A 20,298-nucleotide genomic window follows, 5' to 3' on the forward strand; every position below is an offset into this window, starting at 1 on the left:
TTTTCCTTCTTATACTATGTACTACCTCCATCTCGCAAAAGATGATGTTTTATTTTTGATCTTTCTAATTCTGCTCATTTTAGGTAACAATTTAGAGATCACTTTTATGGGATGGATATTATATATTACAATATTAATTACCGGATGAAAGAAGATCCATTTCAATTTTGAAAAATCGGATTTTATTACAAGTAAAAAGATGCATCATAGGCATGTTAAAATGTCAGCTAGAACTAGGGCTGTCAATGGGTACCCATTATCCGGAACCGGATCTGGTAGACTTGGATCCGGTTCCGGATCCTAAAATTGGACCCATTAGCAACTTAGGACCCGACGGGTAATTACCCGATTGGACCCGAATCTAAACGAGTCCAAACGGGTAATACCCGTTGGGTACCCGCGGGTATCGGGTACCCGTTTATTCATACTTTTATTCATGTTTTTGCTAGTTTTAGCTTTGATATTTTACTCGTTTTAAATTTTTCTCTTACATTTAATCTTTATTCAGTACATTAATAAGAAATAATAATAAATTTTATAAAAGTTATTTAAATCCAAGCCAAAAAGAGACAAATATTAAGTTTTTGACGTTTTTTTAATAGTTTTCTTAAGACCCAATGGGTACCCGGGACCGGCGGGTACCCGGGTATTTAAACGGGTCCGGTTCTGGGTCCACAAGTGTAGGAACCGGACCCGGAACCGTTAGGACCCGGATCCGACCTTTATAAGTAGGGTCCGGGTCCGGGTTTAGTGATACCCGAGAGGACCCGGACCCATTGACACCCCTAGCTAGAACCCTTAAAATGAAATTCTTGTCTAACTCAGAAAAATACAAGGATAAAACAAATTCCTTCAATTTTCTTGTTGAAAATCTATATTCTAGATTAAGTACTACTAAATAGACTAACCTAAATGTGATTGGGAGAACTATAGTGACTAAACATGTGTTATCTAGTTTAGCAGTTTATCATATGGGTTGTTTTCCTCTTCCTAAGACTATTACTTCAAAAATTGATGCAATTCAGAGAAGTTTCTGATGGTCTAAGAAGAACCCTAAACGTGCGGCATATTTTAGGTCTTGGGAGATATAGGTAAGTCCAAGTTAAATGGTGGACTAGGCATCAGAAACTCATATGCAACAAATAGAGTTTTCATTTGTAAACTTAGTTGGAGGATTGTTAAAAACCCTCAATTTTTAATTTCTCGTTTTATGAAGGATAAATATTTTCCTAATCAGAATCTATTAGAAATTTACAAAGACGCTAACACCGCGTCTTGGATTTGGAAAGGCATTGTTAAGGGTATTAAGTTTATTAAAGCTAATTCAGTGATAAATATAAATGATGGGGTCGTAAAGACCCTCAAGCACGTCAACGCTATTAGACCAGTCAAGAGACGACTAAGCCGGTAATGACTCGATTAATTAGAGATGAACCTTAATTAATAGAAATTAATCTAACAACGATTTAGATGTGAAACTAGTACCGTGGGATAGATCGCGAAAAGTTATGTGAAATAGACTACTCAAACGCGTAAATCGGATACCGGACGAAGAAGATACGATACTCGGAAGATGAAGTAGAAATTAATCAACCCGTCGTTGACCGTCACCGTAACCTTGCCGCAGGCATCGACCGTTGACTTGACCCGACTTTAAGTGAACCTGACTTTTAGTGGACCCTTTGTTAGTATTTGGACACCCTTTAGAAGTTAGGTCAAAGTGGTAATAGTAGTAAAGTGTAAGTTGAGTGTAAGAGTTATTTATTTAATTTTTGAAATTAATTTTCATGCACATCTCTTCTTCACGTGTGCTAAGTAGGTGGTGTTGTTGTTTTAGACTGTAAGGTGGTGGTGGTAGTTTAGGAAGAAAACAGAGTGTGAGAGAAAGAAGATTGTCATAGTATTAAGAAAGAGTTTGGAATTTTTTTATTTTTTTTAAGAAGGAACGGTAAGAGCTGTAGTAGAGTTAGAGAGATGGTAGAGAATAAGAGAGAGAGAGAGTTGGCTATTCTTTGAATTCAATCAATAAAGATATGAAAGAACAGGTTAGAGTTGTGATGGTATGATTGAATAGGATTATGATAGGCTCTTGATGATGATGAATTTGTTAATGGAGGATAGAAATATATATAGTGTTCATGGTGATTATCATTATATGGAGATGATGCAAACTAGCAAAACCAACCAAGGTAACTTTTAGATTCATTTTCTTGTGATGAATGATGTTTCTGGGTATCGGTTAAATACTGAGAATAGCTTAGAGTCGTTAAATTACGTAGCTTGAATATTCATGAATTCTTCTATGCATGTTTTTGTGTTTACTGGCCAACTTATAGACAGAATCATAGGTACGTTAAATTATGAATTAGTCTTGGGTTATAAAATGAGACTTATAGATGAGTCTCTCATGTTTATATAGACCCTGAGTTTTCTTGATTTGGGTAATTAATGAATTAGTTATGATTTTACAAAGTTGGACCGTTAAGTCTGAAAATCTGGAAACAGCGGTGACTAGGCGAATAAATGGACTCCTTTAAGTATGTTGTAGTCAGCATTAGCTTCCGGTCGTAACTACAAAGTTGTATAGGACACTTTCACCTTTCTAAAGAGATATTCCAAGATTAATTTGGATAACAATTGAGAAGTTTATAGACCCAGAAATATTGGTGCTTGTGCTGTGTACAAGTAGTTTTTATGTCTGTCAAATGTTTGTAGAGTTGACTGAGTCAAATCAGTTAAGTTACCGAGTCAAACCTAGTTGGCCTTGTTAGCCCGGTGGATCAGATTGGCTGACTTAGTGCTCAGACCGAGTCATATGGGTGGGTTTGAGCCGGTTTAGTTAATCGGGTTGTGGGTTAACCCGTGGGTTAGATCATTAGGCTTGGGCTTAAGGTCAGAAACCTTACTTTGTGTTTTTCGACCACTTATGATCCGAATTAGCTTTCGGTTCCTTCTACAAAGTTGTAGGGTTTTTCGAGGGCTTTCTAATGGCACTCAATTGGACCCATTTGAATAAGTACATATTAATTTATTCCCAAATTACATATTACCAGGTTGTAGAACTATTGATAGAAATAAAACCGTTAGTTATTTGACTTAGCCTATAACTAAAGACTTGTATGAGTTTATGTTTGAGCCTTGTACGAGCCTTTTGTCTTGTTAGAGTGCTGGTATGATTAACAGTTAGTCTCTATTAACAACGATCGATTCAAAGGACGAACCAATGGATCTTGGATCTCGAGGTAGGCGTGGCTTGTCATCAAAAGAGGTGGGAATACTTTTAACTCTTATGAAATCATTGTTGTTTCTTTTATAAAAGTATTTGTTTAATAAACTCATACATTGTTCGTTTGCACATTTCATGCACTGTTTATTTTGCATTGTGATTGTTTTGTTGATTCTTTGAATCTTTCCACGATTTGGAAAGGACCTGTAATGTTTGTTGTCATTATGAATTGTTATGGGAAATGAGAATTTCCACAAGTGGTATATAGGATACGCTCCTTCACATTTATACCTATTTCCTGCAATAACTAAGTGTGGCTTGAGTCACCATGTAGTTATGTAGGTGCGGAACGGTCGAACGAGTCACCATATTATATATATTGTTTGACGAAGGAGTTTTTCCATATAAATGTTTGTGCATTTGCAGTGACTTAGTCACTTTGGTGTTTGGGAAAACATGAATTTTTTTCCAAATCTTGCTCATGATTTCTTTAAAGTTAAACGTTATTCCTGTTGGGCACCCCTTTTAGGGATGATGTGCTCACCCATTCCCACTTTCAATTTTTAGAGACAGATCAGAGCCTCGCAGCGAAAGCTTCGAGGAGTTGACTCCGTTAATTAGTTAACTTCTGCTATGTTTATTTTGTTATTCTGTTTGTAAACCAAATGACTATTGTATATGTATCATTTGAGAGGAGACTTGTATATATATATTTCAGAGCGGGGATAGTTTTGGGTTAAGTTTTGTAGCATATTTCTTAAGTGAATGTTTAAGTAAATGATTTAGATCCTTAGTGCCTCTTTGTTTAGTTAATTTCTTGGATTAGTCAGCTGCTAGCTTTGGGGGCGCTACAGGGGTCTCAACTCGTATTTGATCTACAAACTGGATACCTGGGAATTTAATTCCTCCGGTGCCCAGTCATTCTTCTCATGATGATTATGTTTTTGTAAATGAACTTAAGGATGTACATAATAGTTGTTGTAATGATAGCTTGCTTTCAATCCCTTTCACCGCGGATGAAGTTACTAGGATTAAGACAATTAGATTTAATCTTAATTAGAGGGACTCTTTGAAATGGTCTCACACTTGCAATGGTGAATTCACCATCAAATCTGCATACAAAGTCTATATGAATGATATTCCTTCATCTGAAGATTCTTCATTTTGGAGGAAAGACTGGGCTATTGAATGTTTTCCCAAAATAAAATATTTTTTATGGAAAATATTTGCTTGAATGCTACCAGTAAACTCGTTGATTCAGTTCTATAAGCCTGAGGTGGATGTACTTTGTCCCCTTTGTCGTCGGCATGAAGAAACAGTTATGCACCTTTTTATAAATTGTTCAATTGCAAAACATATACTTTTTATAAATTGTTCAATTGCAAAACATATATGGTTTGGTCTGTCTTTGCTTCACTTGATTAACTTGGACATGGATTGGATTGATGACTATTTCCTATATTGGCATGTTGTTGAGCTAGGAGTTTCCCCTTATAATATTTCATGACCTAGTATTGGATCTATAGTAATGTGGTATATTTGGAAACTCAAATGTGATGTGGTGTTCAAGAATATTTTTATTAATATGAATAAGGTTATTTTGGATGTGAAGAGGATGATCAGTACTTATATCTGTCCTCTGCATACTTCAAGCCTTTCTCAATTAGTTAATGTGATTCCTAGATCTGAGGTGAATCACTTTATGTTCATTGATGGCTCTTTCAAAGGTTATAACATGGGTTTGGGTGTTATTTGGTGTGACATTGCAGGTAATGTAAAAGGCTCTCATTGTGACTTTGATTTGATGTCAGATGCAATAGGTGTTGAGGCTGCTGCTCTAATTTTGGCCATCTCTTTGGCAGAAGAGATGAATCTCACCAAAGTTGTCCTACTTAGTGACTATCTACAGCTTGTGCAGTTCAGCAATGGAGACGATATCAAGTTGGCTTGGAGAAGCAGTGATCTTTTCGAGCATTGTCGGAGTCTAATTTCTAGCTATTTGTTCTTTAAAATTATGTATATTAAGCGTGTTAATAATCTCTTAGCAGATTGACTTGCTCGTCATGCTAGGAGACTTAGACTTAAAGGTTCTTGGGTCACTAGTCCTTCTTTTTTGAACTCTTTTATTAGGAATGGGAATTTAAATGTAATCCGTGACTCTTTGCTTTCTTAATATATTGGTGTGTTTCTCATCAAAAAAAGAGTCCAACTTGCTGTATATCGGACATTAGTTATCTAAACTATGTCTGCATTCATAATATAAGTATGATTAGCACAAAACTCTATCATAAATTAGGTGCTTTAGCATTTGATATCAAACTCCAAAAAAATCCGTTAAAAATATGTTGCAAATTTGTTGTTGATTAAGCTGCATGCGATTATCAGTCGGTGCACCTAACAAGATACGCTTACTTTTTTTCTTTTTTTTGAAGCATAAGATACGCTTACTTAACACTACGTTTACCAGTGCATTCATTTCTTGAAAGCCAAAAAATATTTCTTTCAGACCTGGTAGGCAAAGAGAGATTTTTGAAGATATAAAAATTAGTTTACTAACAAGTTCAAATTTATTTCAAATTAATATCTTTTGAAATGTGGTCCGACCATTTTTATTAAGATTTTAGAAGCATATAAAGGGGCGGGTAGAGGTGTAAATTGGGTTGTGCCAGCACGAGCACAACCCATCCCAGCACGTTAAAATATGAACACAGTCCAGCCCAACACGGCACATCACGTTAGTTAAATGGGACGTGCTGGGTTTGACTAATTGGCAAAGTAGCCCGGCACAGCACGCGGTACGGAATAGCACGTGGCCCAGCACAATACGTTAACAAAGTACGTCATAGCATGCACAAGTACACCATATAAAAGGCATAATACATCACATTTTGTGTATATTTCACAAAAGAGTCACTATTCTCGCTAGTTTTTGACATTTTATGTTGGCTTATTTTTATAACGACACAAATAATACCTAAATATTTGGAAAATATATTTCAATATCGTTGTTATAATGTCGTTGCCTATATTTGATTAGAACATTAATTTACATGGCAATGCTCCAATTTTATATATTTGATGAGTTATTTCTTTTTATTGAATAAACTTGTTAATTTTACTTGGAATAATTTCAAATGATATGTTGTCTATATAAATTCTTGTGATAATGCCCGATTAAATATATACATTAAGGGAATTTCAAATTGTTTATAGCACGTGTGCCGACACGGCACAACACGTTTATTCGTGTGATGTGCCTGTGGGCTGTGTTGTGCCTAGTTTTTGACTAGTAAAGCACAGCATGGCACAACACGTTTAAATCATTGGCACAGCACAGCACGACACATGATACGTGAAGCACGCGATTTCGTGTGACGGACTGTGCCGGGCCGGCACGTTTTACACCTCTAGGGGCGGGGATATCTGTCAGAGATGAAACAAGTATTTAACTATGTGAACCATAAGATACTTGTTCAGCAGCATTTCATTTACTAGTAGTAGATTTGCACAAGTTTTTGGGTGATAAATCAGGAAGTACGCAACGTCCTCACATAAGATTTTTACATCTTAATCCGCATTTTAAGATATAAAAACATGAATAGTTAGGTTGGTGGTGGTTGAGGGCGAATAAAAGCATTTGCGAAGATCTCCACTAAAATTAGCTGAATTAATGCGAGAAGATAGCAAAGGGTCCCATTTTTGGATTTTGTGTTCTTTCTTGAGTGGTCGTGCGGAGGACTTTTGGAAAAAGCTACATGTTGCGGCTAACTCATGGTGTTACAAGTGGTTTCCACGGCGCACCGCAAGAAATCTAGAGATTGGTCAGTCCTAGGTGTAGTTGCAGCTATTTTTGCACCACATAGCTTCAACAAGTTTTCGGCCATGCTAGTCGATTTTTTTTTTGATCATAAAAGCTAAATCAATACTTTAAGGAAACAGTTACGTAGAGTTGTCCAACTCAAGAATTGAGTGGATACATCTTGGTGGATTAACAGACCACACTTGATTATATTCATATCTTTTGTCATATTTGACTAACCCATCAGCCACTTCATTGCCTGTTTTAGGAAAAAAAGTACAACTGATATTACTTCTAGCTTCAACTAATCTACTAATATTCGAAAGGAGGTTGTGATCCTCCCAAGAGGAATTGTCAAAATTTGAAGTCACAGCTTCAATAACAGTCTTACAATCTCCTTCAATGATAACATTCTTCCAATTTCTACTTCTAACCCATTCCACTGCTTCTAGCAGAGCTAAACCTTCTCCCTGCTCTGCATCTCTAGTTTTAGTGACTTTCACCATGGCCTTCACAAATCTTCCTGCACAGTCTCTTAAAATTAGTCCAATACCACATGTATTTGTATCCTTATCAAAAGCAGCATCAAAATTTAATTTCCACCAATTTTCAGGTGGTTTTTTTCACTTATCCTTAGGTTTACTATTATTGTTTCTACTTATAGGATTAGTCTCACTGCCTAGTATGTTATATTTCATGCAGAATTGCCTAATGCTTATTATGATGTTGTTAGGATGTGAAAATTTTTCCTCAAAAACTGTTATGCATCTGGATTTCCAAATCTGCCACATAATGACAGTGGCTAAAAGGATATTGTTCTCATTTTTGAAGGAGATGATGCTCTGAGCTTGGTTCCAAGATTTTATCCACTCTTGCAGAGAGTTAAATTGTTGTTGGGAGTGCATTGCTTCTAGTAGAAGGGAAAATCAAATGGCTTTTGCTAGGTTGCATTGTAGAAGGATGTGCATGTCTGTCTTTAGTTGTTGTTTGCAGAACGGGCAACTATAATCTTCTAGTTGCATGTGTCTCCCCAATTTGGTTCGTGTTTGCAGAATGTCTTTTAAGCATCTCCAGATGAAAAAATTCAGCTTGTATGGAAGTTTTAAGTGCCAGATTTTCAACCAGAATTTTTGTTCTTCTTTGTTGTTACATTCTCCATTTATTTCCTGAGTTAGAGCTTTGTAGGTGGATTGAACCGTGAAGATTCCATTTCTTGTAAGGCTCCAGTTGAGATTATCCCTAGGATTTCTTGAGATTCTGTTTTCTATAATTTTCTTCTTCTTTGTGCTGTTGAAGGCTTGATCAAGCTTTTGCAGGTTCCATTGTGTGTTTTCTTGCTGAATCAAGCTTTTAACTACATCATTATTGTCAGAGAATTGTGTTGCATTTGAGAGCCGAGAGTGGTGAACCCCTGGAATCCAATTGTGTCTCCATAGAATTGTGCCATGCTAGTCAATATAAGAAGACATTTCCGATCAATTTTGTAAAAACATTTTGGTGTAGGATATCGATCCATAACGAATTAGATGTTAGTTTTATTAATGTGGAAATTTATGAGGAGCCCAATAACGAGGCCTCTCTCTTCCATAAATCCACTATTAAGATGGTACATATGTGTAGCCCACAATTGAAATTTGGACGGCTGTAGATAGAGATTCCTATTAGATTGTTTCAGTTATTTACGAAAACGACATTTTTAGCACCTAAACTAACCTTTTTTTCTTCTTATTATTTTCCTATAATTGTATAGATACAAAATTTCCACGTTTAAATGGTCCTTCCACGTTCCACGCCTAATCAAACTCTTTTTCGGTCAAAAGTCTATCCACGTTTCACTCTGTAGTCTCACTCTATCTATTCTCGTTTCTGGTTTCCATTTCTTTTTTCAATTTTTAACGAGGAAGAAAAGATGTCCAAGTCATGATTAGTGGTGAATTCGTTGCTTAAGGGAAATTGGCTGTATAGCCTGTATTAAGATACTAGTTCATTAAAAATGCTTCTTTTATCTCTTTCCTTTCTTCCTTTCATCGATTCTCATGATGATTTAATTCCACCCTGTTTTATCCGAGAACTGAAAGTTCGAATTTTTGCGCAAACCGGTGATGAAAATGGTCATCATCACCTAAATGTGAAAATTGAATTTATCAGTGGGCTAGTGATGATAATTGCAATTTTTCCAACCCGCAACCGGTTGCAAAATACTCACCCCTCTGTTATTTGTAGGGCTGTACAAAACCGACTCAATCCACCAACCCAATCCATACCCGCCTGATATTACCCGCACCCGACCCAACCCACTTAGGAGCGGGTCGACTATGGGTCACAACATCAAAACCCATCGTATGGTGGGTCGACTGTGGGTGACAACTTCCCTCACCCGACCCAACCCACCCACCCACCTAAATATTTCTAAATTAATGCTAACCCTTAGATTACCTATCCTAAATGAACCACATCCATTGAAGTGATAATATATAATGCCTAAACCTAATCATAGGTAACTTCTCTTCACTGAAGAGTCTTCAATCAGTTCCCTTCAACGGCAGTCTCAGAGGCTCAGTTTATTTTTTCATTTTCTCTTCGCTTTGTAAATCAAATCAAAGCATCACCGGCAACAATCAATCAACATCGTCAGTAAACCAACAACCAAAGGTGAGACTAGGAATCATTGTAATTTGTAAATACTAATTAGGGTTTTGTTTCCTAAGATTGATTTTGGGTTGGCTTATTTCAATTGAGTTCTTAATGTAATGTTCATTGTATTTTATGGTGGGTAACCCACCACCCACCCGATCCAACCCACTGTAATGTGGGTCGGGTGAAAATCGACCCATTGTAATGTTGGGTTGGTTGCGGGTGACAACTTATGTTACCCACCATCAGTGGGTTGGGTGACGGGTGAGGCCAAACCCGACCCATGTGCAGCCCTAGTTATTTGAAAAGAAATTATAACTTTTTATCCCAAAATTCATATGAAAATTGCGAGTATTACACAATTATTTTCAGCGGGGCCGGCGATGAAAATTTTGGTTTTCACACAAATGTGAAAATTGGAATTTCTACACAACTGTGAAAATTCATATTTTCCACTGGGCTGATGATGAAAATTGCGTTTATGATAGAAGTGTGAAAATTGAAATTTTTACATAATTGTGATAATTAAAGTTTTTCGGTGGGCTGGTGATGAAAATTGTGTTTATCACAAACAAAAAATGGGCTATTTAGCCAAAAAGATATTTTTTCTGGGTCAAATGGACGGGTAAGTTTTCTTCTGGGTGATATGGACAAGAATTAATAAAACTGTAAACTAACAATTATACCCCACCAAAGTTTCATCTTCTTCCAAAACAAAAAGAAAAAAGCTTCACTGTTCAGACTTCTCTTTTCAGAAACATTGAACTTCTTCCCCACTGTCTACATATCTTCCCCAACCATCAAAAATACCATCTTCCTCCACCACCACAAACACCAAAATCACCAATCATCTTTAATTCTCAACCACCACCATCGACGGCACCACCCCATCTCTACCACCACAAAGATGCACCACCACCACAATCGTCCATAGCATCATGTTTTTCTAATAGTATCATTAACACCAAAGCTAAACATCACTACCATTACAGTGGATTTTATGAATGCCCTAATTTAATTGCGGTTTCTCGAATTCATAAACTAAGAGCATCGAATTTTGTGTAAATCAATTTTACGGAATGAGAAATGAAGAACATACTCAAATTGGTAAGTTTCCAAACCCTTATTTTCTTTTTGGTCATATTTGATTTCAAATCGGTTTCATCTTAGTTAAAATTTGATGCACTTGTATTCATTTTTTTTTTAAATTTGTTTATAAATGTGAAATATGTATGTCAATTTTCTTGTTAATGTATTAATCTGTATAATGCTAGTTTCCATTTTCTGTATAAAATGTGATGCAATAAAGTTTATGTTGAATATTTCTCAGCTTAGTATACGGTCAGATGCATTTTCCAGTTTCAGCATGTGTGTTCCACTGGATGATATTGGTTTCATCATGTGTTTCCTTTGGATGAAACACGGTTTCATCTTGTGTTGCCCACTAGATGTTGGTACGTGATTTGTTAAACTCGACTATTGATAGACGCATTTATGTGTCTAATATATCTCAATTGTATATAGTGTTAGTGCTCGATTCTATACTTATTTGGTTATTTTATTTATTTGTAGGTGTTTTTAGAAGAATAAGGTTTTGCGGAAAAATTGGCTAAAAATATGGCATTTGGACCTCTGTAGATAGCATACCGGAAGCTCCCCAGAAGTGTACCGGAAGTACCCCAAAAATAGCTCGGAGGAATCACGAAAAGTGTGGAAAACATCCCAGAAGAATTGCTAAAGGCACTCCTAAGTTGGATATGGGGCACCCCATTTCAGGGCATGTGCTAAAGGGACACCATAACTGGATTAGGGGGAGGTCAGTTTCCTTCTCAAAATTCAAAACAGAAACTGGCGGGAAAAATGGCAGCAGCGAAGAACAGTTTTGAAAGTGGAATTTGAGCGAGTTTTGAGGAGATTCAATGGATGTATTTGGTACGTATGGACTCTAGAAGACATAACAGGCCTGTTGCAAGCAATTAGACTCAAGCAATTGGGCTGGATAAGACGGAAGAAGAGATCAAAGTCCAGGCAGAGAGACGTGTCCTGTTGTTCACTGTCGAAGATTTTATGGAGATTTTGGGAGACTTTTACGCTGGATAATCATGTATTTGGTCCTGTTCAAGTCATAGGAAGAGTTTGGTGGCTATTTTATAGCTAACAGACGCGTACAAAGCAACAGAAAAGATATTTCTCTCTCAACTGCACGTGAAGAAAAAGGGAGATAAACTCGGATTTAATCGAGTTATTTGGACCCTGTTGTGTATATAAAGGCTGTTGAGAAGTGGTAGAGAGTTTTTATCAAGAGTTTGGGATCGAGCCAGAGCCAGGGGGAGCGAAGAAGAAGGAGTAGCAGCAATGTTCACCTGCTGCTGCTGCTGCCATTAAAGAGCTTCAAGAACACGAAGAACAGACTCTCCAGGATAGTCTTATTTTTAGCAGCGTCAGCAGTAGAGAAGCGTCGTTCTTCAACAGTTCCAGCGCAGTGGATAAGTGTCGCAGTTTAGCTGCAGTTTTGTGGTATCGTTTTTTTTTTTTTGGACGTGTTTTGTGAGTCTCAGAACCACTGTTTTATGACTTTTGACTCTTTTAGTCATACTTTGAGCATGAAATATATATTTTGAAAACATGATTATTATGATTAACTAAACCCCAACACTGGGATGATGGAGGAAGCCGTTCTTTACGCATATGATAATTATATTAATTCTTTTTTTGACTACTTGCACTTTTTATTAATCGATTTATGATTTTTCTTAATTGGTTGTGATATTGTATGATGATGTATGCTTGGTCGTAGTGCTTTTGATGCGTCATGCTAGTGATATACAATAAATATTCTAAAAATCTACCTTGGCAAGAATGAGAGTCCTTATGATTTGAGCTATAATTGTTTCGAATAAATATATGAATTGTATGAATGATTAATGGTGGAATCCTGAGTCCTAGTGTCTCTTGATCATGTGACAAACGTTTGTATATATTTTTATGTTTTTAAATCTTTACAAGTCCGAGCAACGAACCCTTATTTACCGCAATCGAAATATTACAACAACTATTGACATGTTGTCACAACAGATTTTGTTTAATGTAATTAACTAAATTCTAGGCATATGTTTAGTTCTAAATTTTTGCTAAAACTCGTTTTGAAAACCAATGTAGTTCTGAAATTTTCACCTTCATGTATGCGTTGATGTATTTTCTTGGTAACATCATCTGTTACCACTGGATGAAACTGGTTTCATCTTAAATGTCGTTGGAAGAAATCTTTGTACATCCTGTGTTATTATGGGATGAAAATGGTTTCATCATTTGTTGATACAAGATGAAGCTAGTTTCATCTTGTGTAGCCACTAAATGAGACATTGCATCTTGAGTTATTACTGGATGAAACCGGTTTCATCGTGTGTTTCCACTGGATGAACCTAGTATCATCCATGTTTCATCATGTGTTGGCATTTGTTATTGTTCTTTCTTTCATTTATAAAATGCAACCTAAATCAAGACTTGATTTTGTAGTCCTAACTACGGAATGTTTTTTCACTACTTCATGTAATCAGTGATGACCAATGGTGACGCCTTTGAAGATTTAGAAATTTCAAGAAGGAAGATGCGTCGCATATGAAATACTCAGTGATGAGAGCAATTATTGAAAGTTGAACGATAAAGGAGAGCGTCGTTTCAATAGGTTGTTTAGCAATAGGTCGCTACAAAAAAGATGTTGAATGTTTATGAATTTAGATATTCGTCTATGAATGTAAAATCCATAATTGCAGTTCAATTAATATGAAAGAATTAACTTAAACTAGCATATGTTGTAATTAGTTGATGGTTTCATATAATCGTTAGAATATGCAGGATGAGACCAGATATGTCCTGCCGAAAAATACTTTTTTTGTAGAATATGAAGAATGAAACTGGTTTCATCCAAGCCAAAAAATATCTTTGTCAGAGTGTGAAGGGTGAATCTATTTTTTTTTCTTCTAAATATGAGGGATGAATCTGTTTATATCCTATCCAAAATTTTATTTTAATTTTCAAATTATGAGTAAGAAACTGGGTTCATCAATCCATAAACAAAGAAGAGCATCTGCAATTGTAAAAATAATCAATCCAAATGATTATTTTGGATGAAACTGGTTTATAATTGGATAACACTGATTATTTTCGTCAAAATATGCTGGATGAAACTGGTTTCGTCCAAAGAGAAGTGTCTATTTATGAGTGTGCAGAGAATGAACATGTGTTTTTGTCAGAATAAGCATCATGAAACCAGTTTCATCCTACTCAAAAAATTGTCTTTCAATGCAGGATAAAATTGGTTTCATCCAGGCTTAATCTTTGATTTACTTGGATTTATTCAAGTTTTACTATAAGAAATGAAAAGAATTCATAATTGATAAAAACAAAAATTCATTATTATATGGTACAAAATGAATTTAAATTGTATACTTGTGTATGGGCTACATCATTTATGTATACATTTTCAATCAAAATCGACATTCCAGAATTGAACGACCTCTTGCGCCAAAGTCGATACCCTTCACTTATCCTCCTAAATGAGGAGTTTCTAGAGTTTTCACCATTAGAAGAAGCTAGAGAAATATTGAGGAATGGACAACCCACTGCTAGAAGAAGCTCTTTCTTCGTCGTAATAGCGATGTGGACTGGTAGGAGAAGAAGCATTATACCTCCTTTCAATGTAAAAATGTTCTCAGCGTCACAATTATCATGCCTCTCCATTAACAACGAGTACCTATCAGTTTGGCCTTGAGAGAGTGGTTCCAACGTGTGAATATTATCTAAGTTCAAAATTGGTAGAAATGAACCTGCATAGAACATCGATAATGAGCACCCCACTCTTATTAAACTGCTCTAGACTATTGTTATAATTATTTACAGTGAAAAATTAAATTAGATGTTGCAACAAATTTCAGTGCTGAAGTTTGGTTAACACATACAAACTCAAATTGCATTCCATACATTTAACAATTCACAAATAAAAAAAAAATCACTCAAAACCATTTTTCATCATCATGGCCTAATCAAAGACAACCCACCTGATACTTCCAAATACATAAGTATCAGTAACAGCCTCCTAATCCATCACTACATAATCCCTTAATTCATCAACATATACCTAAAAATCAAATCACAAAATTGGAATTCATCTGTAAGAACTATTCTAACCCAAATTGAAATCAAATTGGTAGAATGAATAATTTAAGTTTGGTATCAAATTCATACAACCCAAATGGATTCAATCCGAATCATAAACTATCAAAACAAAGACATCAATAGCTAATAATGATACTTCAAATTATAGTGAATCAAAGAATCAATCTCATAGAATTTAAGTTTGGAATCTCATGAAAAATAAAGCATTACGTGAAACCCATTTTCTCATTCGCATAATCGATTAGGTTACATGTACCTCTCTGCTAGTGGTTGAAGCGGCGATGGTTGTTTTTCCGAATTATAAGTCAGAAACGATGGTTTTATCAACTGTCGTAATAGTGACCGTCCGTGATTAGATCTGGTCTTGTTGGGGAAAAGAAAGAAAATATGTTTGAGGATGAAGAAGCCTGTTCTTCTTTTGGATCGAAAGTCTTTCACCCAAAATTAAAGAAGACAAGGACGTATTGGTCCATTCCAGTTAATTAATAAACAAAATTCTGGGTGAAATATCCAAAATGGATATTTAAACAGTATTTTGTTGATTTGTGTCCATATAAATAGTATAAAATCCTACAAATCTATTTCACCCAGGAATTATTGGTTTTGGTCTTTTTAACCAATTTTGTGTATCACAAAAATGTGAAAACTGGAATTTGAACTTTCAGTGGAAAGAAAAATATTTTCTTTTTATTTATAAATGGTAAAGTAGATTTTTGGGCCCACCGACCGGAGGGCCCGTAGGGAGGGAGTCCCTTTCATGCCTTTTTTTTTTTGACAAATTTTACCTAACACAATTTTACAATTTGATAAAAAGATTGATTTTGGTGGTAGTCTTTGGAGCCTGAAAAGACTAAAATATTCATTTACTTAAAAACGAGTTCCTCTATTATCCTCATCTCTATCTCTTAGGTCCCCACCAGTTCCTTCGTCACGAACAGGTCGCTTTGTATTACATTCTTCCTTCATCACGAACCAGCCACCGCCAGCTCCACCAACTCTGCCACCTTCAATACAACCGCCGCCGGCACCTATTTTTGGTAGTTTGATTAATCACTCATTCACTTCCGCCATCACCTCCAAAATCAACACCTCCTCCATCACCTCCGAACCACCTTCGCCAACACCGCCACCAGGAATACCTCCATAACCACGACCAGCTCCGCCATCAACTCCAAAATTAACACCTCCTCCATCACCTCGAAACCACCTTTCCAACACCACCACCAGGAATACCACTAGCAGCTCCGCTACCACCACTAACGGTAGCAACACGTACCAGTACCATCACCACCTCCGCAGCCAGTAGTAGCTCCGCCAGCACCATCATCAAATATTATAATTCATCTCTACCCTAATCATTACTCATCACTTGACCAACACCAGCAGCACCGCCACCATAACCAGGTACCTTCCGATTTCAAATGCAATTCGATTTCAAACCCAATTTTTAATTTCCGTTTCGATTTCAAATGCCATTCAGATTTTAAACACAATTTTTGATTGCCTTTAGATTCAATGGTTTTATGAAATCAAACTTCAAGTAAGCGTACTGTAGTTGAAGTTAAACTCTTCCTTTAAATGAACTTCAACTGTTTCACAAAATACCTCAATGAAAAAATTCTAACAAATTATTCTACCGGTTAATTTTCTGGGATTCAATGCTTTGTCTATGGCATGGACTTTGATCATTAGTTATTGGTGCAAAAGCTCTCCAGGTATTTGGAAGCCTGAGCTTGCTATTTAATGTCTAGCAAACTGATTGTCCTACCATTCCAGGGTACAAAATTGCAGTTTGGATTGGCTGTTGAAAGCATTAAAGCTATTTTGTCAGTGAAGAGGAGGCTGGCATGTGAACAGCTAGCTTATTATGCTCAGGTGTGTGTCTTAGTGTCTAAGTGGTAGTCGACGCTGCTTCCATCATGTAACAAGTGAAGGTCTATTATTGTTTTTTACATGTGTTAACTGTCTGTTTCCTGTGTGCTGGGCAGGCTCACTTCTGTCTGTCCGCAAGTAAACTATAATAACCTAAGCATGTGGTTGTGTCATCTCGTGCTGCTGCTATTTGGAACCGTAACTGGCCAATTGATCAACCCATTGATGAGTCTTGTTGGTATGACAAGGAACACTTGAATACCAATTAAGGTATGCTCTTACCAACTTCTGTTAGCTTGACGCCCTTGAAATATATGCAATGATTGTACATGATTTTGAACTACTCTCGGTCTTCACTTTCCTTGAGATTGACTTCATCATGTATGTGTGTAACCGAAGCTCCTTGATTTGTCATGATGAAGTCAATACATAATGACTTAGGTTCGACTGAGATTAAACAAATGTCAAGGTCACATTAGGATATGTTTATTGACTAATCAAAGATGTAAGGGTTAAGCAGTAGTAACTAGTAAATGCAAAAAGTAAAAAAAAAAAGAAGAAAAAAAATGTTAAAAAGGTCTGACTCTGTCATATCCCAAAATGCCATTTATTTTACCAAGACGTGTAAAATATAATAACCTAAGCATGTGCATATGAATGCTCACGTAAGCTTATGTTTCCCTGCTCACTGGAGTGTAATACTTTGGTTCACACCATGTCTCCAGGGATCTCTTCTTACCTGTCACTGAACAGGCCTATAATTGGGCCGACCAATTTGAGCACCTGTGGCACTTTTGCATGCTCATTATCTCCTTTAGATCACTTTAACTCTAGGTACTGAAATGGCTTTAAAAACTTTGAATTTCGCTTTTCTGGTTCAAGAGCTTCCATGTTGTTTGAAGTCTGCAGGGAAGCAGGCATGAAGTATGTAAGGTACCCTTGCTGATAGCCTGGGAACGAAATCATAGTTCTAAATCATATAATTTGTCGGTATTTGCAAACACCCTAATTATGTCACTCTTCTTGAGCTTGCTTCTTACTAAGTTTCAACCTTGAACTTGTCCTATTTTCGGCATGTACAATTTCCAGTTCCTATATTTATTTATTTTGTACTCCATGGAAGAATTTAACTGAGATGTTGACAATATACTCAGGTAAGTTGTCTGGCTTGTATCTTACTTGCTGGAATATTAGCAGTAAATGTACAAGTACTAGGACTTTGCAGTCTGAGTTTAGCTAATTCAGTTTCTACCTGTAACGCCTCTATTGTGTAAGACACTGTCAGTTATTTTCGGTAGTAATTGACGAGCAAATATTTTTTGTTATATAGTTGATTTCCTATTCAAATGTCTTTACCTGTATTATTGATGACTAAAGTCTGATCAAGTTACTTTAATTCATAAAGTGGACAGCTGAGCTTAGATTTTTTTTTTGTTTTAAACAAGCTCGCAAGGAGATTTTATTGAAAATAAAAGGAAAAAAGGAAAGAGGGGGGCAGGCTAAGCTTAAAGCTTACTAAAATTTATCTTTGACTGCTTTCCAGGTTGATGGAAACCCAATTTATGCTCTCTTCCTAGGTGTTTCGTTTTTCTTCGGTCGGCCCTCCCCACCGTGGCAGCGGTGTTCTAGTTTAGATGGATTTTGAAAACTTTCCCTGTTTTCCGGTTGAGAAGTTTTTAAATTTGGGAACAACGTTAATCTAGGAATTCTTTTCGCGTTTTGACTGTTCATTTTTCTAAAACAAAACATCCGTAATTATTCTCCAAATTCAGTTAGAGGTTATTTATGTAATCTATTAATATTATTGACTAATTATGGGCTCGATATATCTAGCATCTTAATGGTGGGTTCTCCATATATAAAATAAAAAATGGGCTAGAAATATTTTTCCCCTTTTATTAGAACCATAATATTGGGCATACCAAAATCTTCCAAGGCATACTGAATGAAGACAAAAAAGGTTGTGAAATAGCAAAATCAGATAACCCCTTTACTTATTAGTGTTATTAATCTTGATTAGTGATTAAATATTTTGTTTAGCGATTAAAATAATTTTCAGAATTATAAGAGTTGTTTAGATGAAAAATTTGGGGAAAAAAAATCAAAGTTTTGGTTTGGTTAAGAAGGAGAGAAAGAGAAGGAGAAAGTGAGAAAATTCTAATTCTTGATTCAATGGAGGATGAGGAGTGTCATATATCATCTAAAAAACCTAGGAAAATACACATCAACTACAACAATGATTCCCAAATGGTTGATTTCCTAGATTACGAGAATGATTCAATGGAGGATGAAAAGGTTCGGCTTACATTTATGAGCCGAACCGATCCCTTTATGAATAGTTCGGCTAGCTGAAACTGTTTAGGTATGCGCCGAACATTTGCTAGACACTAGTTCGGCTTGTATAAAATTTTCCTAGAAAGCCGAACCTATTCCTGAGAGTTCTGGAATAAAAAATGTTAATGATTCGGCTTATATAATGAAAATCGTATCAGTCGAACTGTTCATATACACTTTCAGGCTGAAAATTTGAAGAACCGTTCGGCTCAAAAACAACAACATTATGCGCCAAACCTAGGTTCGGCTCACAACGCAACTAAACTATGCGCCGAACCTAGGTTCGGCTCACAACTCACCTAAATTATGCGCCGAACCTTGATCTGAAACCTGGATATTGACAACTAATGAACAGTTCGGCAAGCTGAAAGTGTTATTGTTATGAGCCGAACCAACTAGTTCGGCTTGTTTAAAAATATCATAAAGCCGAACCTAGTCATGTGTGATCTGGAAGAAAAATTATGTGAGGTTCGGCTCATAGATGTAAGCCGAACTGTTCATCAATGGGTTGGTTCGGCTCATAGATGTAAGCCGAACCTATTCCTGAGAGTTCAGGAATAAAAAATGTTAATGGTTCAGCTTATATAATGAAAATCGTAGATTTTAACCCATTAAAATCAAGTAGATTTTATCTTCATCTTCAAGAGAATGAAAATACGAAGATAACGCAAAAAGAATGAGGCCATTCCGACATTGGACGAAGAAGTTATGATCAAAACAAGATCGAAAGAATTCAGTCTACAGCGGGAAGTTCGGCTGATAACTCATCAACACGAGTCAGCCGAACCTAAAGCCTATAAATCAATATTTTCGAAGTGTTTAAGGGTATATAGGTCATTCATACCCATTAGACACCCCTTATCAATACACCCTGCTTAGGAAAATGACTTTGTATGCCTATAAAGTTTTTGGTATGCCCAATATTATGGTTCTTTTATTAATAGTTACACCGTTCTTTGATGTCCATGGAGTGACACATTATCACGCATGTTATTGGGATCGATACTTTAAATTGAGAATTTATTATTTAGATGTTAGCCTGCTTTTTCTTCTTTTCTTTCTCAATGAATCATGAACCTCAAATCAAACAACAAAAGAAAAAACCATCAATCAATTGTAACTAAATTATCACATTCCAGTTTAATCCTATCAAAATATTTATTTCTAAAATTTACTAGATACATACGATATGACCAATAATAGCATTACAATATTACACTTATTATGTGATCCGATGTTTAGCATATCTTCACCACAT

General features: G+C 36.1%; 1 protein-coding gene and 1 long non-coding RNA gene across 6 annotated transcripts; both read left to right on the forward strand.

Moving 5' to 3' along the window:
• Positions 1-1,926: 1,926 nt before the first annotated feature.
• LOC113293732 lies at positions 1,927-5,445 on the forward strand. 2 transcript variants are annotated; one of them, XM_026542273.1, is made up of 2 exons: positions 1,927-2,189; positions 5,038-5,445. In XM_026542273.1, exons 1-2 carry the CDS (start codon positions 2,093-2,095, stop codon positions 5,277-5,279), a joined length of 339 nt encoding a protein of 112 aa, XP_026398058.1. In that variant the 5' UTR covers positions 1,927-2,092; the 3' UTR covers positions 5,280-5,445. The 2 variants fall into 2 exon arrangements, with proteins under 2 accessions (XP_026398058.1, XP_026398057.1); XM_026542272.1 differs by having other exon boundaries at positions 4,996-5,444.
• A 10,304-nt stretch (positions 5,446-15,749) lies between these two features.
• Positions 15,750-18,328, forward strand: LOC113293733. 4 transcript variants are annotated; one of them, XR_003332514.1, is made up of 4 exons: positions 15,750-16,238; positions 16,611-16,709; positions 16,823-16,976; positions 18,250-18,328. It is a non-coding gene; the product is annotated as an uncharacterized LOC113293733 (long non-coding RNA). The 4 variants fall into 4 exon arrangements; XR_003332511.1 differs by lacking the exon at positions 18,250-18,328 and adding an exon at positions 17,609-18,041; XR_003332512.1 differs by lacking the exon at positions 18,250-18,328 and adding an exon at positions 17,616-18,041.
• The last annotated feature ends 1,970 nt before the right edge of the window (positions 18,329-20,298 follow it).

The sequence above is a fragment of the Papaver somniferum genome, chromosome 7 (assembly GCF_003573695.1).
Source record: "Papaver somniferum cultivar HN1 chromosome 7, ASM357369v1, whole genome shotgun sequence".
Lineage (NCBI taxonomy): Eukaryota > Viridiplantae > Streptophyta > Magnoliopsida > Ranunculales > Papaveraceae > Papaver > Papaver somniferum.

Coding starts and splice junctions, on each gene's coding strand:
- LOC113293732 (XM_026542272.1), top strand. CDS start 2,093: ATGATGATGAATTTGTTAATGGAGGATAGAAATATATATAGTGTTCAT. Junction 2,190..4,995: donor AACTAGCAAAACCAACCAAG/GTAACTTTTAGA, acceptor GTGACATTGCAG/GTAATGTAAAAGGCTCTCAT.